This window comes from Bufo gargarizans, chromosome 2 (assembly GCF_014858855.1).
Source record: "Bufo gargarizans isolate SCDJY-AF-19 chromosome 2, ASM1485885v1, whole genome shotgun sequence".
In the NCBI taxonomy this organism is placed as follows: Eukaryota; Metazoa; Chordata; class Amphibia; order Anura; family Bufonidae; genus Bufo; species Bufo gargarizans.
Window position 1 is genome coordinate 412,766,034 of NC_058081.1, and position 16,283 is coordinate 412,782,316.

A 16,283-nucleotide genomic window follows, 5' to 3' on the forward strand; every position below is an offset into this window, starting at 1 on the left:
AAACGCAGTGATTGGGGCAGCACCAGGGGCAGATTGGCCATAGACCCTATAGGGAAATTTGCCAGTGGGACAATGCCCAGGGGCCGACGGTCAGGTACATAACAATCTGATGCTCTCAGCAGTAATTAATGCTAGACGCATCTGGTAGTTACATACCTGGCTGGCAGAAGACAGTGCCCTCCTGCATTCAATAATGATATATTATATTGGGCAGTAAATTGTGTGCTGCACTGTGTATTTGTTCTGCTGGGGCAGTATATTGGGCTGCACTGTGGTGTATTTGTTCTGCTGCGGCAATATGTTTTGCTGCACTGTGGTGTATTTGTTCTGCTGGGGCAGTATATTGTGTGCTGCACTGTGTATTTGTTTTGCTTGGGCAGTATATTGCACTGCACTGTGTATTTGTTCTGCTGGGGAAGTATATTGCGCTGCACTGTGTATTTGTTTTGCGAGGGCAGTATATTGTGCTGCATTACTAATATAGCCTTCTGTCAATTTGGATCTGCCTACAACATCGCGCCATTTTAGTTTTTTTGCAGTGCCACTTTAAGTTCCCAGTTTGCCCCTGGGCAGCACACATGGTAAAATCAGCTGTAGATGAAAAATACTATTATGTGGTGAACTTTAGATGAATTACCATCCATGTAATACAATGACATCTTGAGTATGCCTGAATGGGAGCCACTCGCACAGATGCATGCATGCATTCACACCAAAGGATTTTTTATTCCCAGTCTGTGTACTGCTGTATGAATAAAGCGGCACATGGAGGTATGCAAATCTACTTATGTAGCATAACATTAGTGCCATATTATGGAGCTCAACCACAGAACTAATAGGTCAATACAGTAACTGTATTATATGCTGTGGATTTTGTTGCAGAATTTTTCACAGCGGAAAAGTATTTTTCTTTGTGAATTATGTTGCGGATTTCTGTGCAGATTACATCTCCATTGAGATTAATGGTGACATTCAGCTATATGAAATCAACAGAGAAAGTCTTTATGCAGGGGTAGATTGGCCATAGACCTTACAAGGAAATTTCCCAGTGGGCCAATGCCCAGAGGGCCATCTAGGCCTTCCTCATGGCCAGCCAGTGGAAGTTTTTGGGGGATGTATTTTGTACTGCTGGCAGTATTTTGTGATGGACTGTGGTATTTGGCTCTGTTGGGGTGGCCCTCCCCTCCATCAACTACAAAATGGGGCCACTTTTAGTATTTTTTCCAGGGTCACTTTAGGTTCCCAGTCCGCCTCTGTCTTTATGATACGGATTTTGTGGTGGAAAATTCTACAACATGTGAGGCACACTTAGCAGCTACATGGTGCACTTATTTATTAAAATGTCTGAATGTAGCTTCAAGGTATGTCCACATGTGGATGAAAATAACACAAATCCACTACTGTTTTTGCTGCAGTTCCATATCTAAAACTGCACATATTACATGTTTTCTTTTGTCACTGAAATGTCTGAGGAATTCACTCTCTCTATTGCAAAGGGTGAAATCTGTGGTGGAGGTCCGCAACCTAACTTGATATGCTGCAGATTTTAAACCTGAATGGCAGGTCAATTTATGCTGCATTTTTTTAAAGCAGCTTGTGAATGCGATTTCTTAAAATTAAATAAGTTGTCTCACCAGGAAAAGTAAGTGCATATACACGTCTTCCTGGATACTGCTCAAAGATAGTCAACAAGGTCAAAAGGAAGGGGAGCAGTTACATGGTAAAACGTAACTTTTAATATATTAAAAAAATACTCCCATAACCGGGAGTTAAAATACCCCTTACAAACATATATAGACAAACAGGTGCAGGACCTAAATTAGTGTGCCACCTAGAAAGCAGCGACACACCAGGCTAGGTGCATACCACCCGGGGCCTAAACACACGCCAACCTAGGTGCATGCAGCCCAGGGCATAAGGTCCCTGAATCCAAGTCCCATAAATAGATTCTGGGACGGTAGGGACACCATGTAAAAACATGAAATAGTATTACCAGTTTAGTTGAGAATCTCACTATTCACAAGGTGTGGAATGTCGGCAGTAAAATGGTCACTCCCTGTGGGCTTCTCGGTACCAGATGTCCAGACAGTGGTGCAGGCAATTGTAGCAGTAGGGAGGCCTCGAGAAAGAGAGAAACTGTCCCTATTACACCCTACTTGACCTATTCAGCCCTAGTGACCTAACATGGGGTCCATGCCCCGCAAGAGGTGGCCCCGTCCGGAACCTCACCCTGATCAAGGATCCCTATCAAGCCCTCCACAAAGTGTCCAGAGGCTAAACTGGGTGCCCGATCAGGGTAATGGAGTGGTACATGAGAATAAAATTGGCCACAATATGTTTGCATGTTTCAACGCGTTTCATCAAATGAACATATCGAAAGACTGCTGTATAAACTAGAAAGGCCCCATGAATCATCAGGGGACATGGGGCTTAGTATTAACCGGATCCTAATTGTCTATCTGCCAAAAGAGGTGGGTGGGTGCTTATGGCACAGTCCCACAAAATAGGGCAAGACAGAGTACTACTGCAGCGAGGCGTGTGGGATAAATACCCCAGGAATATGGGCTGTGGTGGTGGGGATTATAGATCTAGGAGACGGGGAGCCCGATTCAACACAAATCAATTTTCTAACGAACCACAATGTGTTCCCCCTATCCAGCCCTCATCCTCATCATCTTTTTTAGACCAAGAGACACACTATCCGCTGCAGAGCCGAAACTCTCAACCATCGACCATGCAACAACATTAGTTGACGATAAATTATTTATCAATCTGTCCTCCCATCCCTTGACTGAAATAGAGAATAAGTTACTTAGACGTGGTCTCTCATTCATTCCAACTACGAGGTTTGATCTGTTTCGTTGGGCCAAGGATCTCCACCTGTTTGCCCGGAAGCAGAGGTGGCACAAGCACTTCAAGCTTAAAGACCACAAAGAGAGTCACAATCTGGGCATACTGGTGGAGATCCTTGGTGATGTCCACTTATTGTACAATTTGGACACTATGCCCATTAACTTTTACGGACCTGAAGAAGAATAGCACCAAAATGCCTCCGCTAGGGGAGGTCTCATGTATTGACGTTTTTGTAAAACAGACCATTGCAGAACTCTATACTCTTGATTCCTCCTCTATTAGCTTTAATTGTAGTAAGGAAGAGAGACATGCACTTGAGTCATTAGAAGGCGACAAAAACATAACCATCAAACCCTCTGACAAAGGGGGGAACGTCTTCATTATGGACACTTAGGCATACAAGAAAATGTGCCTAGCTATCCTTAACGACAGACAGGGTTATGAGGTGCTACCCAGTGACCCGACCGTGAGATACCAGAGTGAGTTACGACAGATATTAACAACAAGGGCTAAGACTGACCAACTTATCATTCGTGATTAATTTGAGTTTCTATACCCCTCCCATCCAGTGGTAGCAACCTTTTATTGTTTGCCGAAGGTCCACAAGGAGACCCTACCTGTTAGGGGATGCCCCATCGTTTCAGGGGTGGGGAGTCTCTCACAAAATATTGGCATCTATGTGGAACATCTACTCTGTCCGTTTGTACAATCTTTGCCCTCATATGTTAGGGATACTGCTGATTTATTGATGAAATTGGAGCACATTTGTATAGAACCGGATTTCTTCCTGGAGTCAATTGACGTTGAGGCACTCTACTCTTCAATCCCCCACAATAAGGGCCTGGAAGCGTCTGCAATCTCAGCGCACACAACGACTTTGTCCTCGAATTACTATAATTTGCCCTAACTAGGAATTTTTTCCTATTTGATGGCCGGACATACCACCAGCTCAGGGACACCACTATGGGCAGCTCATGCGCGCCATCCTATGCTAATTTGCTCCTGGGCTGGTGGGAGGAGACAGTTGTGTTTGGGGACGTGCCCAGTTGGTATACTGAGCACATTGCCCTTTGGTCCCGCTACATTGATGATATTTTAATTCTGTGGGGCGGGACCGAAGGGGATTTTGCAAGGTGGGTTTGCGAGCTTAATAGTAACGCAATTGATCTTAGATTTACCTGTAACATTATGAAGAACCACCTTCCTTTCTTGGATATTTCCATTTATAGGGATGACGTTGGTGGGCTGCGGACCACCATCTATCGGAAACCAACGGCAACAAACTCCCTGCTTAGGTGGGACAGCTGTCACCCTGCCCAATTAAAATGGGGGATTCCATTTGGACAATACGTGCGATTGAGACAAAGTTGTTCCGAACAAAGTGAGTTTAAGCGCAAGGCAGATGAAATGAGAAGGCGGTTTCGTGAATGCGGCTATCCTGACAGGACACTGAGACAAGCCTACCAAAGGGCCCTGGGACAGACACAGACTGCTCTTTTATACCTAACGACGCACCCTGAGAATGACTCACAGAAAACTATATGAGTCATATAGTTCAGGAGCAACCCGAGTAAAGGGCATTTTGGGCGGCAATTGGGATACCCTATTGAGGGACCCAGATTTGGTTGAGGTACTTAGTCCGTATCCCTCAGTGACATTTAGAAGAGGTACTAATCTAAGAGACCAACTTGTGCACAGCCACTTTAGCCCCCCTGTAAGACAACAGACATGGCTAGACAGAATGACCATAGGCTGCTACAAATGTGGCCACTGCAGTCTCTCTGTATTGTTGGTCCAAGGCAAATCCTTTACAATGGACTCTGTAGGAAATACCCACACAATTTCATTAATTGCCATACCGTGGGGGTAATCTATCTCCTCACCTACGAGTGCGGGAAGCACTATGTGGGAAAAACCCGAAGCGAGTTTCGTAAGCGGATGAGTGAACATATCGTGGATATACGTAATGAGAGGGACACCCCAGTAGCAAGACATGTCCTTACTGCACATGGGGGGGCCTTGTGTCAGCTATTACTCTTATGGGCATCGAGTGCGTAAAAAATCGCAATGCTGGGGAGATTGGGATAGACACATCCTTCAAAAAGAGTGCTGGTGGGTTTTTAAACTTAACACCTCCCACCGCTATGGTCTAAATGTACAATTGCACTTATGAATCCCCATCACTGTTTAGCTCCCCCATCATATCTTTGGACTAGCGACATATGTCCATCACTTTATTATTAGTCACTATGGTCTGGTTTAAGATTACTTCCCTATTCTGGTAGGCACGTTTTTGACCCTTGCCAATAATGTCCCTTTTTCGTGTACTGGTGGGCTTTTACTAATGTCTCTTCCAGTATCTTAGGGTGGCAGTTTAGTAGCTGTGGAGTTTGACTTTTCATCCCAACAGCTCCACCCCCCTACCTGCAGCCTTAGGATTCCACTAATAGGTATGGGTACGCATACCTCAGTGACCTGGCTACGTCTACACATCACTGAGGCTGCGCCTGATGTTGACAGTCCTGGCGCCGCCAGGCCGCATGCAACTGCACACTGGAGCTGAGCGCCGTACCTCCGCTGACCCAATCATGTGATTTAGCGTGGTCACGTGGGCCGGCGTCGCTCCGAGCACACGCACAGGGGCCAGCTCTCCTCCCCTTCTTTCAAATACAACGCGCCATACGGCGCCTGTCAGACCTACGTTTGTTAGTGGGGCACTGTGAACTCCAGTGCCCACGACCCTGGACATCTGTTACACGCCTCTCCCGGAGTATTGCGAGTACCATCCTTCACTCACTATTAGTGTAGGCTGTGTGGGATCTTTTTTCTAATGGGTTGCCCATATGTTTATATATTTCTTGCAGGTAATACTGTGGAACAATGCCATACGCCTCACTGCAGTAGTACTCTGGCTTGCCCTATTTTGTGGGGCTTTGCCATAAGAGCCCCCCCCTCATTTTGGCAGATAGACAATTAGGATTCGGTTAATACTAAGCCCTGTGTCCCCTGATGATTCATGGGGACTTTCTAGTATATACAGCAGTCTTTCGATATGTTCATTTGATGAAACGCTTTGTGGCCAATTTTATTCTCATGTACCACTCCATTACCCTGATTGGGCACCCAGTTTAGCCTCTGGACACTTTGTGGAGGGCTTGATAGGGATCCTTGATCAGGGTGAGGTTCCGGACGGGGCCACACCTTGTGAATAGTGAGGTTCTCAACTAAACCGGTAAGACCATTCCATATTTTTACATGGTGTCGCTACTGTCTCAGCATCTATTTATGGGACTTGGATTCAGGGACCTTATGCCCTGGGCTGCATGCACCTAGGTTGGTGTGTGTTTAGGCCCCGGGTGGTATGCACCTAGCCTGATGTGTCGCTGCTTTCTAGGTGGCACACTAATTTAGGTCCTGCACCTGTTTGTCTATATATGTTTGTAAGTATTTTTTTAATATATTAAAAGTTAAGTTTTACCATGTAACTGCTCCCCTTCCTTTTGGCCTTGTTGATTTCTCAAAATCTCATCCACTTTGCTGTCACTGTGCAACACTGTGGATTTACATTACAAGAATCCTCAACAGCATATTCGCTGCATTTCATTCATGTGTGGACATAGCCTTAGGCTACATGCACACGAACGTTGTTTGCTTCCTTGTCCGTTCATTTTTTTTTGCGGACAGGATGCGGACCCATTCATTTCAATGGATACTCAAAAAATGTGGACAGCACACCGTGTGCTCTCCACATCAGTATGTCCGTTCCGTAGCCCCGCAGAAAAAAATTGAAAATGTCCTATTCTTGTCCGTTTTAGGCATTGTTACAATGGATCCGCCCCCCCCAAAAAAAACGGATGGCATACGGATGGCATCCATTTTTTTTTTTTTTTGCAGATTTGCAATTCGCGCACAGCAAAACACATATGGTCGTGTACATGCAGCCTTAGACTGGGTTTACACATTCATGTTTTGCCTAAAATGGCTGCTGCACTTGTTAGGACATGGAGCAAACAACTCTGGGAACAAGGCATCACCACAATAGCATGCATGCAGCTAATTAGCAGCCAGCCAGTCCCTGTGATGTCACAGCCCTATAAATAGCCTCTGCCATCTTGGATTCAGCCATTTTCCAGTGTGCTTAGTGCAGATAGAGACGTCAGCAGGTGCTAGGGACAGTGCTAGGAAAGATTTCATTGTGCTGAAAGAATGATTTACAAGTTCAGGGATAGATTAGTCAAGGTGTGGTGAAAGTATATGGAGGCATCGTCTACACTATTAAAGGAGAACAGGGTGCAATAGTAAAATGTACAGCCTGGGTAATAGGAGCGATTCTATTAAACATTGCTGCACTAATTGGGGATCCAAATTGTAGTTATACTGCTGCTTTTAGGTTGTTTGCACTATATGATACATCACTATCAAGTTCTGTGTGATATAGCCATTTACGGGGTGTATTTATAGGAAACATCCGTACGTCCTATTAGCTGTTCTGCGTTAATTTTACATTGCTTTACTTTATTTGAGGGTGTATAAATAGAAAAAAAAAAGGAAAAAAATATATGTCATAATTGCCGTTCTGCAGTGAAGTTACATTGTACTACTGCCATTTACTGCCACATTACTGTATTATGGTAATAGGAAAGATACGTACGTCCCATTAGCCATTCTGCGGTTTATTGTGATTGTTATATTTCTTTTTTTGGGGTGTAGTAATAGGAAAAAGAATGCATCTTAACTTTAATCAAATATATATATATATAGTCTTCATTTCCGTTCATCGGAGAAGTTACATTGCACTATTGTAACAAGGGGCAGGTGGCGCGTGCTTCCTTCGCAGCACCGCCGGCAACCTGCACGAAGAGAGGGGCAAGGACGTAGCCTGTGTCCTCGTCTCCATGGCAGCAGGCGAGCAGCAGGGAAGCCGAGCGCCGATAATGATGATCTTTGCTTGGCTGAGTTGGGCTGCTGTGAGTCATGTGACGCTGGTCACGTCATATGACTCACCAGCCAGGCCTATTTAAAGGGAACCTGTCACCAGTTTTATGGTGTCCTAACTAAGGGCAACATAAATAAGTGACTGATTCTCTTAGCAAAATGCTGGGTCACTTTCTTTAATTGACCCAGTAAATCTGCCAACATCTTTTACTGAAAAGCTTCACTTGATAATGATGAGGCATGAATATTCATGAGCTCCTGACTCTCCCTGCCCACCTGCTGCTGAATGACAGTTTGTTTCCATAGGAATCAGCAGCAGGTGGGCAGGGGAGTGGCTATAGCTCTGAATTAAATATATGCTGGACTCAATGACATCACACCGGATTCGAATCAGCTCATTGGCATGCGGCATCTTTGTGTGTATATTATGAGGTAACCATCTGTCACACCAGTAAGTGAATATATCTAAGGTACTTTTTAGTAGTTAATGATTGTAGATAATTAGTTAGATTATAATCAAATATCCACATGACAGGTTCCCTTTAAACAGGCAGCCTGCTGGCCACAGATTGCCTGTGATTAAGGTCTTCATAAACTCCTGTATTCCTGGCATTGTGTTCCTGAATCCTGACCCCAGCTCTGCTCGTTTGACCTCGCTTCTGCTCCTCTCCTGTTATTTGTCATGATCTCCTGGTACTGACATCCGGCTTGTGTTTGGACTCACTCTTGTTGCTCCCTTGTTCTGATTTGACTTCCTGGTATTTGACTTCGGCTAGTTTCACATGCTTTGTGTTCTGTTTGTCCTGTCTCTTGTTTTCCCATGCACTTACTTAAGTTAGAGACTGCCGTCTAGTTGCGCTCCGTTACCTAGGACGGATCGTGCAAGTAGGTAGTGGCAGAGGCGTGGGTGGCAGTCAGGGGTGCACGCTTCCCTACCCCCATCCGTGACAGAATCACAGGCCCACCTACATTGTGGACCCGATGTGAGTGCTCACTGCTCCAGGTCCATAACCTTGAGCAAATTGTACAGGAATTAGGGGAAAGATTACAGCAACAGGAATCTGTTCAGACCCAGCCTGTACCAGGTCCCTCCATCATTTTTTTGTGATAGTTTTGTGGCTCATATATGAGCCTATAAATTATGTTTTTAAATTTTTTATTTTGGTCTATCAGGGATTTTCAAAGTACCATTTAAACTCGGTTTTGCTAATTTCTTATCCTGGGCTGCCAAAATATCTGGTGGACAAAATAAGAATTGCAGCATGAACACTTTCAGCCTCATCAGCAAGGCTGAAAGTGTTCGGCGCAAGTTCCGATACCCCATTTGGCCACACGGGGCATCGGTAGTAAGTGTTTCTGGGTTTTTGTGCATTTAGATGCCGTGATCTCACTTGGTCACGACATCTAAAGCATTTAATTACCGCAATTGCCATTATTGCTGATCACAGTAATTAGCCGCAGATGTCTGCTGTTTGAAACAGCAGAGATCTGCCGGCCATGACGCCCGCTGCACGGGCGAGCGGGCGCCATGTTTACACATCGATCCAGCGCCATACATGTACCAAACCTGTGACTTGTCATTGTTTAAATATGCTTCAAAATAAAATTTCTGGTAAATGACAGCATAGGGATGGCTAGGGTAATGAAAAATGAAAGACCCGTGCCACACCATTCGCAAGTGAGATTGTGGGTGGCTGTAGTACTGCATGCAATGGCAGCACAGTCAACATTAGCTGTCTAGCCAGTACTAGAAGCAGGCCACAGCTTGCTCTTGATTCTGTTAGGTGACAGATTATTATTGTGGAGAAAGAGGACAACATTGTGGACTGGATGGCTCACTCATCATCTCAGTCACATCAGGATGATGATGATGTCTGAGGGAAGCCTTTCATTTACATCATCTGTTTTCAATGATGCCTCCTAATGGGATGCCTTGTTTTTTTTTCCTAAGAAGAGACAACAACACCCTGGGTCCTATGGAAAATGCTCAATATTGTCTTCTTGTTAAAGTGTTTTGCAAAAACAGGAAGCATTTGGACTGCCATGAGGAGGAGGAGGTTCTGGCGGAGGACCTGATTGAAATGGATACAGTAGCTGTGGTGGTGATGGCATTATTGTACTTTATTTGTGTTTGCAGAGTGCTGTTGCATTGTCTTTCTAGCCATGGCAGCGTGCACCTGCACATTGGGATGTGCTGACTGGCCCCCTTTTATGCAATTGTACTGCAGCTGGAGGTGTGGCTGACTCCAGTTAGTCTTGCACCCCTGACCAGCCTGTCTGCCCCATAGGCTGATTTTAATTTGAGTAATGTAGCCGTAGTCAGTAGGCACTGCAATATACCTGCTGGTTGGTGCACATGTTTCAGGGTTGGCGTCACATATCTTTCATACTGTCACGCCTTTCAGCAAAATGTCTGCCTTTTTCAAACATTATTTAATGTTATTTAATTCGAGTAAGTCCAAAGCTGTAGCCTGCTCTCATTGTATTTATAAGTATAGAGTGGGCTCAGCATGCATGTTGGTACCTGCATCCCTGGATTTAATGGAGGTTGTTATAGCTTCAAAAATTGTAAAAAGCAGAGTAGACCCAGCATGCATGTGGAATCTGCACTCCCTGAATTTTATGGGGGCCATTATGGCACATAACAGGTAGTATTTAGTGTGAGGTTCGATATAAAAAGAATTTTGCACAAAATATATTTGCCAAGAATCTCAAATTTGCAAAATAAGTGTAGCATTAGCAACAGAATGTTTTCTAGAATTATGGTGGTGGTAGTGGTGGTAGTACTACCACTTGTAGCCATGGTGGTTGATTCCCTCCTCCATGGTCACGTGGATACGGACAGCATATGGATGGTATCCGTGTGCTGTCAGAATTTTTGGAGAACCTATAGAAATTAATGGGACCCGCGTGTGACCTGCTAAATAAATGCAGATTAGATGCAGAACCAAAATACGGTCATGTGCATGAGGCCTATTGGAGAAGGGATTTCTAAGAGCCATTAAAAGAATGGACTGCAGCACATTATATTAAGGGCATCTGTTGGGAAGTTAGATGTGTAACGGGCAGTGGGTGTAGACCCACTCTACCAACTAACCGATTTGACTTTGGCTAACTCTAACTCTAAGATTGTTATGCTGGCGTCCCCTGGTTTTCACCCTTTAACCTTTATGCAAGGATATGGTCTAGAGAGCCGCCAGGTCGCTAACCCTTGATATAGTCCCAATGTAGTTAGCAGCTGACCTACAGGGAGGGGTCAGAGACATCAATGCGAAGCACCAGGGTGTCAGGCATTATTATTAGTCAGGAGATAGGTTGAATATAAATGTATCCAAGAAACAAGTTCAAGTTTGGACGGGTAGCAATGTCAATACGAGAAACAGGCTAAGGTGGCAGAGTCCATTGTCAGACAGAAGTTCGGTACATGGGCAATCAGATAGGAACACGCACCTTCCCTAGGTAAGCTCAGGGAAAAGCATTGAATAAAGTTCTGAGAATAAATAGAAGTGTTGATCAGCAACTTAGCAGCTAAACAGAAAGCAAGATGGAAGGTTAACTTTTGCAAAGTACAAAAAAGTTTCACTGACTACAAACCCCAATACACACAGAGTGAGTAGAGTGATGCCAGTGCCCACCCTGGATAACAAAATGGTTCGCTGCACAGAATGTCATGATTAAATGAGCATAGTCAAGATCTGGAAGAGTCTACAGTACCCACAGGGCAACTCATCATGTATAAACTGCATAACAGACTTCAAATGTCAATTTTCTGGTAATAAACTATATTTTATTTTAAGTAAGTGGCAGAAAACTGGTTCCCAGTGAAGCATTAACAAAAAGTTTATATAATAAATGCTTGTTAATATTTGAATCATGTACAACGTGATATAAAATTATTTACACCTTATAAAAAGCTATTTATACAATATATTTTACTTTTATATAGTTACATATGAAAAACAGTATCTTATACAGATTTTAAAGAGAGGAGGTTTCACCATGTCCAGGAGCACGCAGTCTTGGTTACAATGGTCTTGCACCATGTTAGTTGTCAGATCCACCAGAAACATTTCTTCTTATTTTTTTTGAATTTTTTTCGTTCTTCCTGTTTTTCAGTAAGCTCAATTTCTGGTTCTGGTTTTGGAGCAGGAGACAGAATAGGATTTGCTTCCACCTTATCAAATTTCTTCAGAATGTGAAGGAATCTTTCTTCCTGTTGTCTAAAGTCATATTCTACACTAGGAAGTAAATGAATAACACATATATTATAATTTGCTAATATAGGTTTGGGTCTCTGTGTAGAATAATCCTTGTTTTAGCAGTACTGTTTTCTTAATTTCTTATTAATCCCTGACATCCAAAGGTCAAAACAAGACTGTTGCAATACCTTAAACATGCTTGAATATAAATGTTTTATAGTAGCTGTCAAGACCAGCACACTTAAAGGAAATATGTCATCTAAAATGAGCTATTGTTTAAATCCTGTTATTATGTTTAACATATTTTTAAAGAACTTTTGGTGATGTTATTTTTAATTTTCCCCGCAAATATCTATATTTCAGCAAAAAAACATAAAATCCTGCAGTTTTACACTGGCCGCTAAGCCTAATAATAGGTGTCACATCTTGGTCTGTACAGATCACTTTATTGCAGTTATATATTATTCTAATTCTGCCTGTAATATGTGTAAAGATAAGGCAGAATCCACCATTCAAAATAGGTGGTTGTCAAAGCTTTGCTTGTACAATGACCTCTGCACAGGTCACAGAGTATGCCCAGAAAGTTCTCCCATAGAAGTCAATGGGGTCCCCTCCTGAGCATTGTGTCTATGGCCCATGTGGCTACTGTAAACCAGTTTTCTTAATGCTTTCTAAATGCTCTTAAGAACAGCTTAGGCTAGATGGACTCCCCCATATTCATGTTCAGAAAATAGAATTAAAAAATCTGCAATCAGAAAATAAAGAGAGATTAGAAAAATAGGATATGTGTTACTATCTGGTTTTAACTAGAAGGAAAATATTTTTTTCCTTTTAAAATAATTTTTTATTTTTCCTTCCCAGACTCCAAGAGCCATAACATTTTTAACTTTCCGTTCACTTTGCTATGTGATGGCTTTGTTCAGGTATGCTCAACCTGCGGGCCTCTAGCTTATGTAAAACTATGACTCCCATCATTCCCAGACAGCCTACAACGATCATCCTACAGAAGGGCATTGTGGGAGTTGTAGTTTTACAACAGCTGAGGGCCACAGGTTGAGCATCCCTGGCTTAGTTTGTGTGTGGCACCATTTAATATACTATGTTCTGTATTGTAAAACAGGAAAAAAAATCTTTGTGGGGGGGAAAAAATTCTGCCAAGATTTGGGGGTTTTGATATTAAAGCGTTCACTGTGCACTAAAATTGACATGACAACCTTATTCTGTGGGTCAGTACAATTACAAGGATACCAAATTTGTATAGTTTTTATTTAGTTTTACCACTTTGAAGAAAAATAAAAATCTTTTAGTTCTTTGCAACTGCCCTGATGGCAGGCCTGACTGCAAAAAGCTAAAATGGGTGATCATTTGTGTTGTCACTGGATATTTACTGTTCTCTTCTAAATGTGTAATTTTAGAAGTGACGGTATAGTCAATATTAAGCAGCACTCCAACCCAACTTGGGAAAAATTATGATCCTCAGGATACTTGATAGTAGTCCACAGGGCAAGTGATGCAAGCGGATGGGGACCCAGGATTGAAAGTCCCAGACAAATACCAAGCAAGTAGAAGGGATCCACAGCACTCGTCAGTTCAAAATAATCTTGCAGTTTATTCAGACAACAAACATGGCAACGTTTTAACGTGAAGTCTTTATCAAGCATCTGACAAGTGCTGTGGATCGCTTCTACTTGCTTTAGAAGTTCTTCATTTTATAGGCTTTGCTTAATATATGATCCATAATGAGCTCACAAAGACTACTGAAATGTAATGTCACTGATATTTTCTAATGTAGCTGCATAACTTCATATTCAGAACTTTCCATTGGCCAAAGATGTTTCTGCTTCATAATTAGTACTCTAAAATCCTACCACGTTAGACCGTACATAAAGGAAAACAAATATATTGAACTAATGTAGCCTCACACCATTTAAAAAAAAATAATAGATCATGTTCTCTCTCATGAAGCTTGACAGATAACGAATTCAGCAAGATAAGAAACATAAAACACACTTCAGAGCATGGACAAATAAACTAAATTATTGTGTCTGGATAGCTCAGCAGGCTGTCAAATGTAATAGTTTGTAGTGAACCAAATGTAGCTTGGAATCAACTTCATCTACAGATTTATTCAGAATGTGGGATAATTTATTATATGTCTCATGCTGGTTTGAGCTGCAAAAAAAGACTGCAGGGTTGTTAAATGTTTAGATTATTTTCCAGATCCACATGGGAGCAGTTTTTTTTTTTACTTTTTCTTTATATATACAGTGCTGCCCATAATTATTCATACCCCTGGCAAAGTTTGACTTGAAGTTACTTTTATTCAACCAGCAAGTAATTTTTTGACGGGAAATGACATAGGTGTCTCCCAAAAGATAATAAGATGATGTACAAGGCATTATTGTGGAAAAAAATAAATAAATAACATTTCTCAGCTTTTATTTGCATTTGAGCAAAAAATACAAGATGTTCCGCACTGTGGAAAATCTCAGAGGACACGGTCGGAAGCCAAAAGTGACACCTGTGCTGGCCAGGAGGATAGTTAGAATCCAAGGATAACCACCAAGGCCATCTTGGTGAATATGGGCTCTGCTGGTGGCAATGTCTCTAGGCAGACAATCGAGCAGACACTGCACAATGCAGACCAAGGAGGATGCCACTTCTCCAGATAAGGCACACAAAAGCTTGCTTGGCCTTTTGCAAAAGCTCCTCTGGACAAAGAAGAATTATGGTCTTCTGTGTTATGGTCAGATAAAAAAAAAGTTGAATTGTTTGGTCACAATGATGTTTCCTTCATTTGGCGTAAAAAAGGAGAAGCCTTCAACCCAAAGAACACCATCCCCACTGTCAAACATGGTGGTGGGAACCTAATGCTTTGGGGGTGTTTTTCAGCCAATGGACCAGGGAACCTAATCACAGTAAATGGCACCATGAAAAAGAGCAATACATGAGGATTCTCAACGACAACATCAGGCAGTCTGCAGAGAAACTTTGTCTTGGGCACCAGTGGACATTTCAGCATGACAATGACCCAAAACACACAGCAAAAGTAGGAAAGAAATTGTTAGCAGACAACAACATTAACGTTTTGGAGTGGCCCAGCCAGAGGCCAGACTTGAATCCAATTGAGAATCTGTGGGGGGAGCTAAAGATCAGGGTGATGGCAAGAAGACCCTCCAACCTGAAAGATTTGGAGCTTATTGCTAAAGATAAATGGGCAAAAATACCTGTGGAGACATGCAAAAAAGCTGGTCTGCAATTATAGGAAGTGTTTGATTGCTGTAATAGCCAATAAAGGCTTTTCTATTGATTATTGAGAAGGGTATGAATAATTTTAGACTGGACACTTTTTGCTAAAATGTAAATAAAAGCTGAGAAATGTTTTCCACAATAATGCCTCTTGTACATTGTCTTATTATCTTTTGCGAGACACCTATGTAATTTCCCGTCAAAAAATTACTTGCTGGTAGAATAAAAGTAACTTTAAGTCAAAATTTGATAGGGGTAGGAATAAATATGGGCAGCACTGTATATATATATATATACAGTACAGAGCAAAAGTTTGGACACACCTTCTCACTCAAGAGTTTTCTTTATTTTTATGACTATGACAATTGTAGATTCACACTGAAGGCATCAAAACTATGAATTTACACATGTGGAATTATATACATAACAAAAAAGTGTGAAACAACTGAAAATATGTCCTATTCTAGGTTCTTCAAATTAGCCACCTTTTGCTTTGATTACTGCTTTGCACACTCTTGGCATTCTCTTGATGAGCTTCAAGAGGTAGTCACCTGAAATGGTCTTCCAACAGTCCTGAAGGAGTTCCCAGAGATGCTTAGCACTTGTTGGCCCTTTTGCCTTCACTCTGTGGTCCAGCTCACCCCAAACCATCTCGATTGGGTTCAGGTCCGGTGACTGTGGAGGCCAGGTCATCTGGCGCAGCACCCCATCACTCTCCTTCATGGTCAAATAGCCTTTACAGAGCCTGGAGGTGTGTTTGGGGTCATTGTCCTGTTGAAAAATAAATGATGGTCCAACTAAACGCAAACCGGATGGAATAGCATGCCGCTGCAAGATGCTGTGGTAGCCATGCTGGTTTAGTATGCCTTCAATTTTGAATAAATCCACAACAGTAAAAACTGCTGCAATAAAAGGCAAAAAGTCTGTTAGGTCTTTAAAGTGCTGTTTTTTGTCACAGTGACTGCTGTTTAGAGGACAGAGATAATTCAAGTGGTTAGTGAGGATGTCCTGAGTGCAGTATTAATCCTTTATAGAGATAGTCCATCA

General features: G+C 42.5%; 2 protein-coding genes across 7 annotated transcripts in view; one reads left to right on the forward strand and one right to left on the reverse strand.

The window, feature by feature from the left end:
- Positions 1-16,283, forward strand: part of DOCK2 (dedicator of cytokinesis 2) — a 1,177,826-nt gene that overhangs the window by 609,427 nt on the left and 552,116 nt on the right. The window lies entirely within an intron of this gene.
- INSYN2B (inhibitory synaptic factor family member 2B) overlaps positions 11,600-16,283 on the reverse strand; it is a 96,054-nt gene continuing 91,370 nt past the window's right edge. For all 4 annotated transcript variants that reach the window (XM_044280882.1, XM_044280883.1, XM_044280880.1 and 1 more), the window contains one exon: positions 11,600-12,026. In XM_044280882.1, the coding sequence (XP_044136817.1) occupies positions 11,840-12,026 (187 nt within the window). In that variant the 3' untranslated portion in view covers positions 11,600-11,839. The remainder of the gene's footprint in view (positions 12,027-16,283) is intronic.